General features: G+C 39.0%; 2 protein-coding genes across 2 annotated transcripts; one reads left to right on the top strand and one right to left on the bottom strand.

The window, feature by feature from the left end:
• Positions 1–10,944: 10,944 nt before the first annotated feature.
• Positions 10,945–12,779, bottom strand: LOC126753820 (peroxiredoxin-6-like). Its single transcript, XM_050465531.1, has 4 exons — positions 12,571–12,779; positions 11,482–11,856; positions 11,337–11,412; positions 10,945–11,268 (listed from the first exon to the last, which is right to left on the bottom strand). Exons 1-4 carry the CDS (start codon positions 12,651–12,653, stop codon positions 11,140–11,142), a joined length of 663 nt encoding a protein of 220 aa, XP_050321488.1. The 5' UTR covers positions 12,654–12,779; the 3' UTR covers positions 10,945–11,139.
• A 3,858-nt stretch (positions 12,780–16,637) lies between these two features.
• Positions 16,638–18,112, top strand: LOC126753821 (peroxiredoxin-6-like). Its single transcript, XM_050465532.1, has 4 exons — positions 16,638–16,852; positions 17,199–17,573; positions 17,643–17,718; positions 17,787–18,112. Exons 1-4 carry the CDS (start codon positions 16,770–16,772, stop codon positions 17,913–17,915), a joined length of 663 nt encoding a protein of 220 aa, XP_050321489.1. The 5' UTR covers positions 16,638–16,769; the 3' UTR covers positions 17,916–18,112.
• The last annotated feature ends 181 nt before the right edge of the window (positions 18,113–18,293 follow it).

Below are 18,293 nucleotides of genomic sequence, written 5' to 3'. Positions count from 1 at the left end.
AACAGAAATGTAAGCGGCTTGTTGTTGTTTTTGACTAGTTGGAACTTGACGTTGCTGTCAAAAGAGCAAAATGCAGCGCGGAAAAAACGCCAACAACAATGTAAGCCCTCGTGCAACAAAGCAGTGTACTCGCAACTTTGGATTGCATTGCGTTGCTGCCACACGGCCGCGCGGTCGCGCTGCAGTTCCGTGGCTCTGCGGCTCTGTCACACCGCCACTGCCTTGACACGTTGATTGATGTGCGAACATTTGTTTTATGCAATCGCGTAACTCAATCTGTTGCAGTCGTTGGCTACCACCTCGCCGACTTGTACTTTGCTTCTAAGTATGTATGTGTGTGTGTAAGAGTGTTTTATCATATGTATCTAAACAGGTATACGGTGCTCCTAGGTCCAGATGTTGCCACAACTAAATGTTTTCTTTTTCACGTCAAATTTGCCACAAAAAGAACGCTTACACACATGCAGACCCATTGGTGGCACAGGGCATCTGGAGAGGTCTTGAGGCGTAATTTTTGGCTTCAACAGCTTTTTCCTCTTCACATTCGCCGCTGCCGACTAGACGCTCCATTGGACGCTAGTAAAGGGCTGCAAAAAGCCTATGCTGCCTGCTAGGCTTTGGTGTTGCATGCCACATAAGGTGCCGTAGGTATTGTAACGCAGTCATGTGCTTATTTGCATACAATTTTTTCGCAAACTTTTCAAACTATTTTCATATTTCCTCTTGAATAGTAACGAGAAAAGAGAAATTTGTGGAGGGTTAGTAATTAATCACTCGACCGTTGGCCATTTGCAGAATTTGAATACTTGTAATTTTTTGCAAGATTTCACACTTTCTTAACACTACGAGTTGGAAGAATAACTCTCGCTGCCATATTTACTACAACTTTCTGTGAAACCCGCCTCCCATTCTTCTTTGTATCATGCCTTTTTGAGAGAAAATGCGAGATCTCTGCTCACTGATACAGTGAGAAGGTAACAGTTCAAAGTTATGCTTTCTAAGATAACCATTTTCTTCTATAAAAGTTTAATAGAACTGAATATCAAAGGAACTAAGGTGGCTCCATTTTCGAAGCGTGGATGAATGCTATACTCGATTAACAGTTATATGAGACAATTTTGAGCATAAATCGGTTTTTAACACGTGAAATTGTGGAGTTCTGCAGCGCAATATTATGAAGAAGAATAAAAAGACGGAATCAAGCCATGCTTTGTACGCCGCAGGTTTATTATCAACAAAACGCTGGCGGTTTTCTTCAAATGAGAACAATTATCGAAAATTAAGTTTTTCCTCAAATTGATTAAATTAGCCAGTAGTGCCTCTAGCCTTGAGCAGGCCATTAATAGCGTATCGCCCTAAAAGTGATGTTCCTAATAATATAATGATACTGCTCAGCACATCTTTCGTCTATGAAGGCCGGTGCCGCGAGTACAGAACGAATTAGAAATGGGAAAGACGCCGTTATACTTCCTTTCCTGTTTTCAACTGTACGTGTTACTATACACCTACAGATATTATAATTGCACGTGTATTTGTGTGCTACGCGCATAATAAATACGTTGCTGCTGTTGCATGCCACATCAGATATGGTCGTTAGTATTTATTGCCGGTAGCCGTCATGTGGGCTGTCTGCCGTTGAGCTGTTTTAAATCTAAGGGCTTCCATAGCACTTTAACACAATTCGAATCTGAGTAGCGCGCGAAATGTTTTGTGTTTCTTCAGCAGAAATGTGCGCATGCGCAATGGCACAGTTTTTCCACTGAGTTGCGCATGCGCCCTAATTTTTTCTCTTTTGTCTTAATCTTTACACTGAAGTGTAGCTTGAGCTCTAGCACAAATTACATACAAATGCATTTAAATATGTGTGTATGTATGTATATATGACGATTTATGTGTTGGATATGTTTTTCAATGCTTAATTGTTCAGAATTTATGTCTGCACATCCGATGTGGCTATTTTATACTGTCTTTGCGTGGTTGCGCTTTTTAGTCCCGTGTTGACTTAATGCTTTTAATGCTGAAAATTGTAGCAAAAAATAGTTACTTTCACTGATAATAATGATCATCGCTTACTGCAGTTATTTAACTGTTTTTTTTAATGTTGACCAACTGAAGCTCATCCGCTCCACGCTTAGTACGTGCTGGAAAGTGATGATGTCTATCAGAAATGCTCAAATTTGCGTTTTCATGGCGCAGTATATACGTTTTTACGGTATATTATTGGCAAGTAAAAATTAAAATAGAAACCCAAAAAAATTCTCACATATCAGAAATTGCGTGAGACGTACTCACACAAACATACGTGCATGAAATAAATGTAAGTACACAAGTGTAATCAATGATCTCGGCTTCAATTATTAATTTTCTCCTTTTCCGCTTTCGTGGCTTAACGCTTTTACCGTCTGAGTTAACTCCAGGAAGTTAACGTTTATTTCGAAATATTCGAAAACGCCGCAGCTGTCAATCACAAACCACAAATGGCACGAATTCGCGACCCGATTTTCACAAAACCAACAAACGGCAGTGGTAAAATTGGGTCATTGGCCAATTAGTGTACTTATGCACATGCGTATGTATTTGCATGACGCACACATTGATCATTTCTAAGTTCCACTAATACTAAACGCCTGCGCAGGCGCTCAGCGCCGCAGTTAAATTTCACGATTATTACAATATGTTGCAGAAATTATCATAATTGCTGAGCTCGAATTAGGTTGAGGTTTCCTTGCCACTCCACTCAACCGCACTCACACATACGCGCAATGAGAACGAAACGCATGGGCTTGCACGCGTAGCGCAGAGACCTGATATCCGATTACCAACAAAGCCAACAACATCAAATGTTGTGGAGCTGGCACATTTGCGTCTGCGCGCCGCTTTTCGCTAGCTGTACATCAGTCAGCTGTTCTACATTTCGCACACCAGCTGGCCTGTGCCCCGCTCGTCGTCCCCCTCCAGCATTCGTCAATTTCTCTAACAATTCCTCAATGGGTTTCTTGCCACCTTTTGCTGCTTAGCTGTTGGCTTGTTTTCCTTCTCATTCACCAGCAGTTCGAATAACATGGCTTTAGACTTGAATAGCCAATGCGTAGTGTGTATGTGTGTTCGTGCGTGTGCGTGTGTGTCTGAGCTTATTTGCATTTGCGTAATCTGCACTCACTTCGATGACCTATTAGCGGCTCTGGAAAGTGCTGCTGATGCTGAACTGACATAAATCGCTAGACGCAAATGCGAATTCAGAGATTGAAAAATCATTGCCCACATACATACATATATCATTTACATACATATGCCTGTAGAATGGTTGGCGAAGTTTGAGTGACGGCAGCAGCTGTTAATAACTGTTATTAGTTAACTTGATACAGCGCTTTACTTATTTGCTGGTGCCACGCACATACTTACAGACTCATCGGGAATCTGCGTTCGCTGGCACATATGTACATATATACATACAAATTTAGAAAATCTACATACATATAAACATACATACGTGTGGGCAAAAGAATAACGTTACGGTTTCAATTGGCAGCTAGCCTCCATCTGCTCGTAAACTGTAACATTTCCAATGCCGTTGTATTGATTTTAACTGTTCATATGTACGCACATTTTTCGAAGAAAAAATAATCACCGTAGCAGCTATTCATTGTTGCGGTAAACTAATGATTAGTTGCGGTTGAAGTGTTAGAGAAATCGATTTGCAACTCCAATTATAATATCTTTTGATTTTCTGCACACCTAACGCCACAATTCACATCACTACTGCTCACGAAGAGGCCCACTCCTGCCTGCCTCCCTACCCGAAGTTAAAAAAAGCATGTCCTGAAAGTCCATTAGCCTAGTGAATGGTCACTTGGAGCTCGCAGTTGTTCGAAAATATAGTATAATAATAACAAAAAATTATATAAAATTTCAAAGCTGATTATTAGATCTTTTTGCATTTAGAAATGGTAAATCTGGTGAACAATAAAAAAATGGTAATAATGATGCTCCCAATTAGTCATAAAAATGGGTAATGGTAAAATTTTGAACTTTTTAAATACCAAAAAAATATCTGAAATTATTTTCAAATAATCTTTACAATGAACATATTGGGTAGTCGAAAAAGTCTTTTCGTATTTCTAATCAAACTTCAACTTTTTTTTTATATTTATAATAATAATTAAATAAACTATTTTGTTCGACCACTTTTTGTCATTTTTCTGCAAGAGACATTATTCTATCAGGGGGAAACTTTCAACAGTGTAAATTGGAATTTCAAAATTTCCTGGACGGAAGCGAGCGAACCATTGTTGTGCTACACGAACTGATACTGCTTCGTCTCCGTAAACTTCATAAAGTTCATTGATGGCTTGCGTGGCATTCTTCCCTTTTTATACAAAAATTTCAAAATATAGCGAATTTCTTTATTATTTTCACTTATTTTAGAACAGCTGTAACCTTTTTTCCCCGGAAATAATGAAGCTTAAAATCTCACCTTTCCAACGCTATATGGTATGACACAATGTGGATGGTAGCACTGAAGATATACGACTGCAACGACATCTATGGACAAAATACGAAAAGACAATAAGACTTTTTCGACTACTCAACCTTCATCTTTCTTTCATACTCTGACAAAACGTTTTTTCGAGAACGACTGAGCTTAATGTTTCAAAATCTTATTTATAATATTGACTTTTGAGAGTCATTGGTTAATCTTATATTATTATATATTAATTAAATTTTAATATATATCTTTAGCCAGAATAATTAAATTCGATATTAACCTACTTGTTGCTATTGTAAGTTTAAAACAACATATCCTAAAATGACACATCGGTGAATATGTATATTGATGGTACCGTTATATTTTTTGTATGCGGTGGGACAGACTACTATTATACACATCTTCAGTCAAGTTATACGAGAAAGTTTGAAATTATACCAAGTTTTAAATATGACCCTAACATATGACCCTACAAAAAAATGTTTTCGGTAATGTCAGGATTAAGGCGGATATATGTAGCTACCAATAGATTTTGAATATTCCAAAACAATATGAACGAAACTTGCATGAATTAAAAAAGAGCAAAACTAAGGGAAATGTGAATAAACTGAAGACTTAAGTCACAAACACCATATCGTCATAAAAAAATAGTAATACAAACCCATCCAATTGGGAAAGCTCTTAGAAGCTTTCACTCAAACTACAGATGAACAAAAACACTCAAAGCTATACCGCATTTAACAACTCTCGAGTTCACGCACACATCTCTTTCTCTATGAGTTATTCTTATTTTAATGATGGACGCGACGGTAGAGGTGCAGAAATGCAGAGAAAAAATAAACACATAAGCTGCTCAGGTGTCGAAATGAAGCATTAAATAGCCAAAACTGCTACCAAAACTCATTTAAGGTCGATCAGGTGCGCTTGTATAAAAATGCACCGGTGGCAATCCTAAAAAAAGTGTAAATTGTATTTCACTAACACTTCAACAAAGCCTTATTTATGATAATTCACTTCCAAAGTGCTGAAAATTTGCTAATAATGACCTTAAGGGTGTATGTTTCTAATTTATTTCGATCATTTAGTCCACAGTGAGCGGAACTGCTCTGGGCCTGCTTCCCAGCTTAACCAGCACCTTAAAGACGCGGAAATATGAATGGTGAAAACAAATACAACTTGAGCAAAAGTGCCGATTAAACTTGCATAGTTTTCCTCATTAAAGCCAGCAACTTCCCACATAATCACATGCTAGATGCCTTATTGCTTCTACTTTCTATTTGTGTTTGCTAAATACTCACTTAAATAAATAATAATAGCAGTGGCAGCGGCAGCGGCAGCGGCTGAGTGCCTCACTGACCGGCAATCTTTTCAATTATCTGCAACACTTTCACCGCTCAACGCAAATATTGCGAATAATCGGCAACACGTAGATCAGATGTTTCCATCCAGCGGCAGCAGTGCTAATGACAACATTAAGCGCAGCAAAAACCACATTCTTTAAATGCTGCAATAATAAACATAATGCGTTGGAAACATCAAATACGCGGCCATTGTTATGGTGTGACGAGCGCAGCGGCAAAGCGGAACGGCACAGCGGCCAGCACAAATGGCCGTGAAGTGATTACAAACAATGAAGTTGCATCACTCGCTGCCGTTGCTGCCACAATAGTGTATGGCGTGCCGCGCATTCTTGCCACTACATTGCTGCTACACTTGTTGCCTGATGCAAGCTGCCGCGTTACACGTTGCAAGAACGGCAGCGAGTCCACGTCAGCGAAATTTTGTTGAAAAACTTCAAAGCGTAGCGGAGGAAGTCTCTTAGAGCGCATGCAAGCAGCGTCGCAACAAACGCTAGAACAGCCGCCGTCTGCTAGCCATCACGCATACCTGCCCATATACATGTGTGTGTGTGTGGAGGTGCTTTAATTAGAAGCTGCGATAATTGCGGAAGAATTACTCAGTATTTATTGCAGCGTAAAATGTCGGTATGGCAGCGCGATGAGGTTATGCTGAAAATGCAGCGTTAAATCATGCTGCAGCCACGGCTCCAGCGAATGGGTGTGCAAGGTCAGTGGCGTGTTGCGCATTTGAAAGCGAAAGCGAAATACAAAACCACCGCATTTTATGAGTGTGAGCAGAGGTGTTACAATTAATTTATTGAATTTTAAATTTTGCGAATTGCATATTACGCGTCTCTCCGATTTCAATGGCATTGGCAATGAAAGTGCAAATCTACGAACAGGGTGCTGCGTTTGCATGACTATCCAAACGTTAAATTTTTTGGTACGTGAGCTCAATACAGCAAAGGAGCAGCCATAAGCTCTTGAAAGCTTTCTATGTACTGTTGTCCGAGTATGATATATTTCTGATTATTACCCTGTATTACAAGATTTACCGGCAGAAAAACCGTCTCAATTACGCTTTAATATTTTCATATTATGTACACGCAAGCGTACTCAGTCATATGTAAGTCGTCTATATTTTATGTTTTAATATTTGCACATTGGTGAAATTTCATTTTCATTTTCATTTCGCCTCACAAATCACTGATGCAATTAGATGCGTGCGCGCATGTGTACCATTATATGGCATTTGTTTTCTGTTTATTTAGCTTGGCGTTTTCAACTCATTTGTTTAATGCATTTTTGATGACCGCAGATTGTTTCAATTGGTATCGACTGCTCTTGCTTTAAAACTGGCTTTCTACTGACCTTTATTTCATACGCATGTACTTGCCGACCACGCTTATATAAAATTTACTATTGTTAATCTATATCTCCTTTATTTTTTGCCAGCGCAACCTGGGAAAACTCACCAAACGATTTTCAATGGAAGACTTCTACTTTCTTTTTAATTCGTTACTAAAGTAATAAATTACTTTGCGATTCGTTTTCTATATAATATATAGAGTTTGTCAGGAAAGTATTTGGACTGATTTTCTTTCGCCGTGACTATACTTCGGAACATGTGCGCACCGACTGGATTCGGAAGAGGGCGTTCCTAGCTAACGAACGAGCTGCTGGCCAGTTGTCTCCGAGCTCCTAAAGAGTCAGGACAAGCATTTTCGCGCGACATGTTTCTGTGAGTTCTGCAAGCCGAAAAAGCAGCGTTCGTTACAGCAGAGGTACGCGATTAAATTCTGTGTGAAACTCGGTAAATCTGCGACAGAGGCGTTTGATATGATCAACCAGGCTTACCCAGATGTTGCTTTAGCAAGAAGTGGTGTGTTTCGGTGGCACCAGGCTTTTTTGGAGGGCCCGGAAGAGATCGCTGATGAAGACTGGAAGAATGAGCAAATTCAAAGTGAAAACGATGCGTATTGTCTTTTTTGACATCCGTCAACGCCAAGTTTTACGTGGAAGTCCTCAAGAGACTCAAACGAAGGGTCAATCGGGTCCAACAAGACATCGCAGCCGATTGGAAGTTGCACCACGACTACGCCTCGGCTCACACCGCCTTTCTTGTGAACAGCTGCCTAACCAAGGCCGACATCCCAACACTTCCGCAGCCGCCCTACAGCCCAGATATGGCCCCCGGTCTTTTTTTGTTTCCTTGCTTGAAACGGCCGATGAAAGGCACCCATTTTGAGACGACAAAGGGGATCCAAGCAGCATGTACCTCGGTTCTCAAGACTATTTCGGAGAATGCCTTCAGCGACGCCTTCAATGCTTGGAAATGGCGCTGGCAGCCTTGCCCCGACGAAGAAGGAGCCTATTTGGAAATTTTTTAAAGAATTGTAACCATTGGTTCAATACATTGTTTTTAAATCGACTCAGTCCTATTACTTTCCGGACAAAGCCTGTATATGCGTACATACACTATTATAATTTCACTCGTAGAGACGTCTTTTCAACAAACAAACAATACTCGGACTCGATCCTATAGAACACACTAATATGTTATAAGATTTGAAAAACGTTCGGCCTGGTGTCTCGACATTCAATGCACATGCCATTTCATTCCAAACTATAACTACTACTATTCGTTACAAAAAGGTACAAAAATGGCTTTGTTTGACTGGAGAACCTTAGATCTCTTCAAGCGAATATCACAAATTTTAACGATATTTTTAGCAGAAGTAGGCGCCTATCCCGAAAGAAAACACAAATATGCTATTCTCCGCTCCTTTTGCCTTAAGACGTCTCCCATCTTACACTAGTTGAAATGCGTGTCGTTCAGAAACCCCGCTGGGTTCACCGAGTTCATTGCCCAAAGATTTGTGCGGCGTGCCACAGCTGGATTCGAGCAATTACATTGGCGCATTGCAGTGGCAACCAACTGTCAGCTTAATTTTTGTTATATTTCGCGCAAGGTAATCACATTCTGCTACATGGATTATTATATGTTCACGTACCACGAGTGACAGCCACAACAGATGGATGAATGATTAGCCAATAAACCTACAGCCGCTAAAATAGCGATACGAAATTGTTAAAAAAGTAAAAGTATACCGATTCTACCGAGTTACAGCATTGCACTGCCTTTCATAACATTTGTTGCAACATTGAGTCGCATGACGGCAATGGAATTGCTTTGGCAGCATGAAATGCGCTTCGGAAGCCATTCCCAACCATAAAAAGGAAATGTCCACCGCTTCGGAGTGGGAACGATGTGTGTGTGTGTGTCTGTGGCGACCGACACAAAGCAATTACTCATGTCCGACACATTCGTCACGCCACAACCAACGGTACGCCGTCTATTGGAACAATCGATTGCACTGCGACTCAGCGCAGGCGGGGCATGGCACGTGGAACAGCCACTAAAGCTTCCTGATTTCCACTGTTCGGATTCTCGCCGCAGTTGATGCGTTATCTGATGCCCAAATTAGTTCTGCAAATCTACAGATCCATACACATATATATTATATATACATATACATACATATATACTGCACTGGCTCGCACATTTGAAGAGGCGCAAGGTTGCAGGCGCTTTGGCAGATAACAAATACGCAACAACGTCAAAGTAAGTCTCTGCCACCAACAACATGCAACCGTGGTGGTTCTTCTGGGCAGTCGATGTTCCTGGGTAACAGTGCTGTAGCAGGCAGCGGACGATATAAGAAGTGGTGGGCCAATAGGCAGAGCAGCTTGGTAGCGCCGTTGGTCGTGGCGTGCTGCCTTGCGCAGAGGCAAACTAATTAAAACGGTATTTTTCGTCACCTGCGTCGCACGCGTGTCGCAGCAGCAAACGAATGCCTTGAGCAGTTCTTAGTTATTCATGTGTAGACGTGGGCATGTTTACGTTCACGCGGACGCATGTCTGAAGTTCCACGTTTGCCTCGGCTTACGCCACAGATAGGCGATCTTTACATGCGTTTCTGCGTCAAATCGGCAAACAACGGTTGCATTGCAACAAGCTGTCGCACAACAAAACGACAAATGTGCCGCCATACGCATCGCCGCTAATTCACCGCACAGTGTGGTAGTTCACGACTACTGTCTCAATATCGAAAGAGAAATATGCTTGCTTCGCTGCATCGGCATAATCCACTACAAAATAATAAGAGTCCGTTTCTTACTCTTTCTGCAAGCGTATCTCTCCTTCCTTCCATCAAACGGCGTTGATATTAAAGGTGGTTTGAGTTATAAAAAGAAGTCGACGTTTATTCGAAGTCATTCCAAAAGGATCGAGATCCGCATCGTCGAATTATCGCCGTCATCCTACTGTGCCATTCTATGAAGAGCAGCCGTACGCCTGAGATGAGTCAGTGATTTCGTGGCTTTGAGTCCACAGGCTTATCGAAATGTCTGCAGGTGTCTGTGCAACATTGTTTTCCGGTATCTAAAACAGCTTTAAGGAACGTAATGCGAATCTGGTTGGAGCAACAACTACTCCATATGATTTAACCACTGACTGCCTGCTTACTAGCCCACCTATCAGTTCGTGCGGTCACTTGACTGCGGTCGGGCAGCAGTTTGTTTGACAAAGTGACATTTGTATTCTGCCGCACGCAGCACTCCATATGTGGCATGCAGCATAAACATACAAGCCACGCACTTACCACTTGCCACTTATAAACAACATAAAATGCGATAAAGTATCAAAGAGGAGACGCTACACAAATGGCGTGCTGCATGCAACATACCCTTGGGGAGCAATACAGAAGGAGCAGACAAACGCATGACAATTGCTGCGAAACAGACATTATTTTGAAATTCTATAGCGACTGTGGTCGCATCGGCAGTCTATATACCATACGAGTGCTTGTATGTTCATACAATTGATACATATACATATATGTATGGGTTTGTCAGAATGTTAGTATTCATTCCGCAGTATAGTTTCGACTGTGGCGTCGTAAAGATAACTGCTAACTGCCACTTCACTTGCACTGCCCACTCTATCTTCGAGAACGACCGCAGGCCCAGTGTCCACAGCTTATGACACTCAGAGTGCGTAAATATGTATTTGAATAAATTATATACATATATAAATCCGTATTTAAAAGTCATCAATTGAATTGTACTCAAAATTTATTATTTGTTTTCTACTTAACAGTAACAATAATTTAAAGATCAAGCACAAAATCATTTTTAAAATGATCAGCACAGAATAAAATAAAAGGGCACCAACTCAACTCCTATGGAGTCAAATTGTAAAATATTTTTTTTTTTTAATTTTTTTGCTTTTGGTTTTTGTTTGACTAAAGTTTAGTAATTTTCAGTAGTTCTGACATAATTGACGCCGGACGGCATTGTCACTTTGTCGTAACCTTTTGGGAACAGTTTGTTTGCTTCCTCGTCGGTCACAGTGGGAAGAATCATGACTTTGGTGCCAGGCTGTATTTGAGGAGAACAACAGAAACAGTTAGTAACAAATAAAAGTGAGTAAACGCAGTGACACTTACAGTCCAGTTGGCGGGTGTGGCCACAACCTTCAGCTTGTCAGTCAGTTGCAATGAGTCCAAGCAACGTAAGATCTCACTGGAAGATGAAATAGTTTTGGTTGTTTGAATATAAATATTTTTATATTGAATTATGCCTGGAACTCACTCAACATTTCGGCCCATGGACATGGGGTAGAACATCGACACACGAACTTTGTGATCGGGGCTGATGATGTAGAGTGCGCGAATGGTTTTGCCGATTTCCGGGTCACGTTTCTGCTCCTCATCCAGCATGCCGAAGAGTACAGCCAAATCACGATCAGGGTCTGCAATGATCGGGTAAGGGAATTCTCCGGGAATATCCAGACAATAGGACTTAATATCGTTCACCCAGTCAACGTGTGATTTCAAATCATCCACGGAGTGAGCCAAACACTTGGCATTACGTTTGGCGAATTCTGGCTGATGAACGGCGATGCGTCCCAACTCGGTGGTGCAGACGGGTGTAAAGTCCGAGGGGTGTGAGAATAGAACAACCCAGCTGTGTAAATTTTATATGACATTAAAATAATCAACGAACAAGCTCAAATGCAATTCTAAGCTACAAAGCACCACCCTATCACTTCATCCATAAATATTTATATTTGCGTGTATGTGTGCCCGTGCGTTGCCTTTTCAATAAACAAGCCAATTAATACTTTGCAAACAACCTGACACCCTACGAATATTAAAATACACTTTTCTGTATGTGTATGTGTGATTTACGATTATTTATGGTCACACCTACTTTCGAATAGAACGATAATGGCGGAATGCGAAACTGATATTTGCAACGCTCTATGCAAATAAAAATTGTATAACATCATCTGTACTTAGTAATGAAATGCATAAGTCAAAATTGCACATTAGATCCCCACCAAATTATACTCTCTCCTCACGGCTGAGTATTTAATTTTAACTGCATCATATAGTTGAAATTTTCAGCTAACCTCTGGCTGGCTCTCAAAATTTTTTATGAGCATTTATATGTACATATGTACATATATATAAATTTATATTTGAACGTCCTTAGGTGGAAAGCGAACAATTTTACTACGATGTGTCTATGACCGTGATATATGAAAATATTGTTATCATAAATTGTGCTCTAGCGAGTAATTTTATCAATTTAAATTCGTGTCAGCGCACCCTTATCAATCTGGCTAATCATAACAAAATCAAATTTATTTTCTAAAATTGATAATTTTCGACTTACGAATTTCCTTGCCAATCGTAGAAATTGATGGGTCCCTTGGTGGTTTCAGCTTTGAAATTCGGTACTATGGCTCCTAGACGCATTTTTAAATCTTGTTATTTACGCTTTTTCGTCAAAATTAACACTTTTATTTTGTTTAAGCAAAAGATCGATCACAATTTTTCGATTTTAACTCAAGCACAGTTTTACACTTTCTGATGTCGGCCCCCAGCACTGTTCTGCCTTTTATACACTTCTATTTGTCGATTACTTACACACACACACCCTCGTAAGCGCCTTTACGCTATATCGTTTGCATGCGATTATGGCAGCTCGCTGGGTGTGTGTCTATACATGGCTGAGTAGGTTTTATGAGCGCGGAGAATTTCATCAAACGTGCAAAACTAACGTCAAGTTGGCGTTTCCTACCGCTCAAGTAAGCAATCGCGACAGACCCATATTTGTGTTTTGTATTTGGTTGCATTTCGCTAGTAGCGTCGTACTTTTGTCAACATTTACCTTCTCAAAAAAGTACAAATAAATATGAAGAAAAAATCTGAGTGTACTAGGCAAATATACAAAAGAGAATATTGTGTTAGAATTGCTAATTAAATATTTAGCGACTAGTTTAGTATATAAAGCTGTTATAGGAAGCCAACCCAATCGATCTTATTTTAATAAAGCACATATAATTTGAAATATCTTTTCAGATATATTAGCTTCTATGGTGAAAAAAGTTCCCCCTAATATTTAAAATAATTAAATTTTAGTAAACATGAAGATTTTACGAGGAATTCCTACGCTGATTATATAAATGGAAAACCTTGTGGAAAAACATATGATTATATTATATGATTCCATATACCACATCTCGCCCATGCATCACTAAAAGTGACTGACTGGAAATTTAACTCCTCAGAGTCTCTGATTGCCTAAAATGATTTTGAAATCTTTCACATACTGTACATATCCTCTTAGCTCAGTGACTGATGGCCATCATTAGAAGCATTTTTCTGAGACCAGGATCGAACCCAGGCCCACTTCAGCGCGTATTTCAATTTCCCGTCTACTCTTATTGGGTCATCTTGTTCATATTCGTAAAGCAGCATTCTGACGCCCGCCATAAATTTAGTTTTAGGTATAAATATTAAGTAGGCGTAACCACAAAAGAATGTAAATGTGTGTTTATGTAATAAATACTTTGTAAACCAGAGCGTGTGGATCAAATACTCGGGAAAGCGCTCTGATGAACAAAAAGGCATTCAAACTCCCGACCCAAGGTTTCAAAAATGTTTACCAGATGTAACGATATGTTTATGTATGTGTAAGTATGTAGTATTATATACATATGTATATGTTTGTGCTCTAAAATATTACTTCGTGATAATAATAAAATTTGATAATAATTTATGTTTTTGTATCTATTTTACCGCTCGCCATTAGTGTTTGGCTGGGCGCTGCTATCAAACACAGCCTAACCAGCAAAACCCGGTTTGTGATGAAATTCGCTTGGAACTCAGAAGGTTATCAGTTTCCAGTGGACATAAACATAAACACAGCCGGGTGGTTATAGTTGAGCCAAGTGATTTGTATTCAAAAGCGCGTGTTCGGTTCTGACAATAAATGACATATGTACATACGTACTGCTACATAAATTGCTGCTCTTGATAGCTGTTGTAAAAATTTATAATTCTGTACTTTATTTCATTTTTACACAGCGCATTTTTTGAAAACAACAATAAAATGATGTATACATATACACAAATATATGTATATATATACATATATGTTTATACATAAATATATGTGTAAATAAAACGCAAAATATTTCATTATTCTTCACCAGATGTAATAGACTTATGCCAACGATTTTTCCAGACCTCGAAACAGTTTTCATAAGAATGGTTAGGATGTTATTTAACTTCTTCAGCGAATTTTGTTTTATCTCTTCGATCGACTCAAAACGGGTTCCATTCCGCTGATTGTTGACCTGTTTGCATGATAAACTCATAAACCAATGTCTCATCCGCAGTTATGAAGCTCTCCATGAATGTCGGATCGGAATTCACGCGACCAAGCATGTCCAAAGAGACCAATGTTTACGGAACTCTTTTTGAAAAAAAATCAGCTCGAGCTAGAACGTGTTTCGTACCAAAAATATCTAACAAGATCATTCGAACGGACTCGCGAGAGATGTCGAGCTCTCTTTCAGCCATTATCTCTCTAACACTTGCTTGACAATTTTTAAGCACCATATCTATCACTTTTTTAATATTTTCGAGACATGTCTTCAACGATCTCTCGACCGTCTTTGAAGTCTTTGTACCAGTCGTGGAATCACCGTGAGCCTTCTCCAACATTTACAACGATTTCACAAACGAAATTTGATTAGAAATACAGAATACAAAATTTGGACAAATTCTTTGTTCGATATTTTTATTCATAGTAAAAAACCCAGCGCACTACTGAGGTGTACCGACTTAAGCAACTGCTGTAAACAAACTCTTTGGCAGATCGACCTCATACTTGTATTTGGAACATTAATTAAGGACAGTCCTACCAACTTGGTAAATACATTTTTTTAATATCATTTACCCGAGGAATTTAATTACAATTTCCGGGTGCTTTTTTGTCACAATGTGCATGCTTAGAATTATAACAAGTAAATATGTATATATGCATATGTTTATCAACATAATTGAAAATACCATTGCCACTGCCGATTTTCCGAGAAAATTTACTTGTTCGCTAATTCAGATTGAGGTCGTTAGCTATGAAAATGCTTGTGGTTTACGCACATACCTAGATATTTGTTCATTTATGTTGAACTGCTGACATATTAGCCGAGTTATAAACAAGCGATTTCCAGCAATTCAACCCAATACTCGGTTGTAGCCTTCGAAAATGGGCGTAGCTCTCTATAGGAGAGCTGTACAAAATATCACGGATAATAAATTAACTAATATTGAATAATACTGGTATAAAATAAAAATATTATAAATGCAATTATCTTTATCTTATCTATGCGTTTACTGTAGTAATAAAACGAGAATTATTTTTTTCGAAGTCGCGAATGTATATAGATATGCCCATATTATTATGCATAGTTGCAAAATTCCAAAAGTGACAGGCTCCTAGTGATAATAAAATATTTATGATATGTTATTTTTATATATATTATAGTTTTATGAGCGAAGCCCAGAAGAAGCTTTTGTATATTTTCGCCTGTAACAGATTTATTAAATTTTTGGAAAAAAAATCCTTTTTTCATTTAAAGGCTTTCCATCCGGCGGAATCTTGTTAGATAACATGTTAGGATCTTTCCTCTACCTTCAGTCTCAACAACTAAATTAAATGAATCACATGAAGACTTTTGTTCTCCAGTGTATGCAAAATTCCGCTGATTGTTGACTTATTTGCATGTTAAACACAAAAAATCGAGAAATTAATACCATTGTCAATGCTTGTTATTGTTGTTACTCTTCTTTTCTATAAGTATTCCCTTTGTAACTCGAAGATCACACTACGCCTAGAAACCGAGCAAATACTTATGGAAATATACATATTTATACTCATGTACATACATATACATATACTTCATACACACGCGCTTATAAATATGGATGGAAATCTCCGTAGTATAACGCTGAAGCTACACGGAATTTTAATACAAAATTAGTATGGCATTCAGAAATTCTTACATAGAAGCAAATATTGTGAAATCATGATTTATTTTTTGTTGTACTTAAGAGTTAAAGTGTAGCAATGAAGACACTGGGGAAGGAAGCCGCGAATTCATCTATCTTTACTACTTAGCCCCTGCCCAACATAATCGTACGTGCTATCGACCCTTCTCGCAATGGAGCAAAGGCTGCTTATCGAAATCATTTCGACTCAATAACACTCTCAGCAGCTGATAAAGTTGACAGCCACTCCTCCACTTGTCCCCCGCCATTAAAACCTGTTATCAATGCCCAAGCGCTCAACTGGCTGGCGAATAGCTGGAGCATAACAATAGAATAAGCGATTGTCGTTCAATTAACCGACCCACAACGAAAGCTTCGCGTATATAAATACCTTTGCAGCGCGCAGTTGTCATCAGTCTGTGAAAAAGCGTCTTCGTGTCTAAATCGTGTTGTTTTGTGGAAATATCACTTTCGTGAGAAATACCATTTGTACGAGTAAATATATAAAAGATACATACGAACATACATACTAAAATGCGTTTGGGAGCAACTGTGCCGAACTTCAAAGCTGAGACTACCCAGGGTCCAATTAGTTTTTACGATTGGCAAGGAAACTCGTAAGTCTACAATTTTTTGCATTGTTATCCAAATGGAAATAAACTCAATTACACTGAACTGTAAATTGCACTTGGACGACATACGTTATCACAAAATACATATGTACAAACATATGTATGTACATACATTCTTAAGCGACCAAGCGTATAAAATTGCACATGTTAAGATAGCGTAATTAAAGTAAATACAGCTGAAGTTCAATGATAAGAGCACGTGATAATTAAAAGACATTAAAATAATAAAGATTAATTTTGAAGCGAGTGAATATTTCTAAATTTTAAATCAACTGTTTTTTACATACACAAAGTACTTACTTAAATTTCCATATGCCTGATTATTTCACAGATGGGTCGTCCTATTCTCACACCCCTCGGACTTTACACCCGTCTGCACCACCGAGTTGGGACGCATCGCCGTTCATCAGCCAGAATTCGCCAAACGTAATGCCAAGTGTTTGGCTCACTCCGTGGATGATTTGAAATCACACGTTGACTGGGTGAACGATATTAAGTCCTATTGTCTGGATATTCCCGGAGAATTTCCCTACCCGATCATTGCAGACCCTGATCGTGATTTGGCTGTACTCTTCGGCATGCTGGATGAGGAGCAGAAACGTGACCCGGAAATCGGCAAAACCATTCGCGCACTCTACATCATCAGCCCCGATCACAAAGTTCGTGTGTCGATGTTCTACCCCATGTCCATGGGCCGAAATGTTGAGTGAGTTCCACGCATAATTCAATATTAAAATATTTATATTCAAACAACCAAAACTATTTAATATTCCAGTGAGATCTTACGTTGCTTGGACTCATTGCAACTGACTGACAAGCTGAAGGTTGTGGCCACACCCGCCAACTGGACTGTAAGTGTCACTGCGTTTACTCACTTTTATTTGTTACTAACTGTTTCTGTTGTTCTCCTCAAATACAGCCTGGCACCAAAGTCATGATTCTTCCCACTGTGACCGACGAGGAAGCAAACAAACTGTTCCCAAAAGGTTACGACAAAGTGACAATGCCGTCCGGCGTCAATTATGTCAGAACTACTGAAAATTACTAAACTTTAGTCAAACAAAAACCAAAAGCAAAAAAATTAAAAAAAAAATATTTTACAATTTAACTCCATAGGAGTTGAGTTGGTGCCCTTTTATTTTATTCTGTGCTGATCATTTTAAAAATGATTTTGTGCTTGATCTTTAAATTATTGTTACTGTTAAGTAGAAAACAAATAATAAATTTTGAGTACAATTCAATTTAGCTGGTACTGTGTGTTTATATTTTATGCTTACAGAGAAAAGAATGCTGTGTACGAATGGTTTGTAAGTTTGAAATTTGCGACTTGATTTAATAATTTCATTTGTTGGCCAAAATGTTTTTTAAGTTCTGTCGTAATCAACGGATTTCACCTAAACTATATAAGGCCAAGGGATAATGAAAG

Source organism: Bactrocera neohumeralis, chromosome 3, assembly GCF_024586455.1.
Source record: "Bactrocera neohumeralis isolate Rockhampton chromosome 3, APGP_CSIRO_Bneo_wtdbg2-racon-allhic-juicebox.fasta_v2, whole genome shotgun sequence".
Lineage (NCBI taxonomy): Eukaryota > Metazoa > Arthropoda > Insecta > Diptera > Tephritidae > Bactrocera > Bactrocera neohumeralis.
Note: the sequence above shows the minus strand (reverse complement) of the source record. Positions and strands in the feature narration are given on the sequence as shown.

What these genes read in the sequence shown, in the direction of transcription:
- LOC126753820 (XM_050465531.1), bottom strand. Translation starts at nt 12,653, where the DNA reads ATGCGTCTAGGAGCCATAGTACCGAATTTCAAAGCTGAAACCACCAAG. An exon ending in TACGATTGGCAAGGAAATTC is followed by an intron (nt 11,857 to 12,570) that starts GTAAGTCGAAAA and finishes AAATTTACACAG; the next exon opens with CTGGGTTGTTCTATTCTCAC. An exon ending in TCCATGGGCCGAAATGTTGA is followed by an intron (nt 11,413 to 11,481) that starts GTGAGTTCCAGG and finishes TTCATCTTCCAG; the next exon opens with TGAGATCTTACGTTGCTTGG.
- LOC126753821 (XM_050465532.1), top strand. Translation starts at nt 16,770, where the DNA reads ATGCGTTTGGGAGCAACTGTGCCGAACTTCAAAGCTGAGACTACCCAG. An exon ending in TACGATTGGCAAGGAAACTC is followed by an intron (nt 16,853 to 17,198) that starts GTAAGTCTACAA and finishes ATTATTTCACAG; the next exon opens with ATGGGTCGTCCTATTCTCAC. An exon ending in CCACACCCGCCAACTGGACT is followed by an intron (nt 17,719 to 17,786) that starts GTAAGTGTCACT and finishes CCTCAAATACAG; the next exon opens with CCTGGCACCAAAGTCATGAT.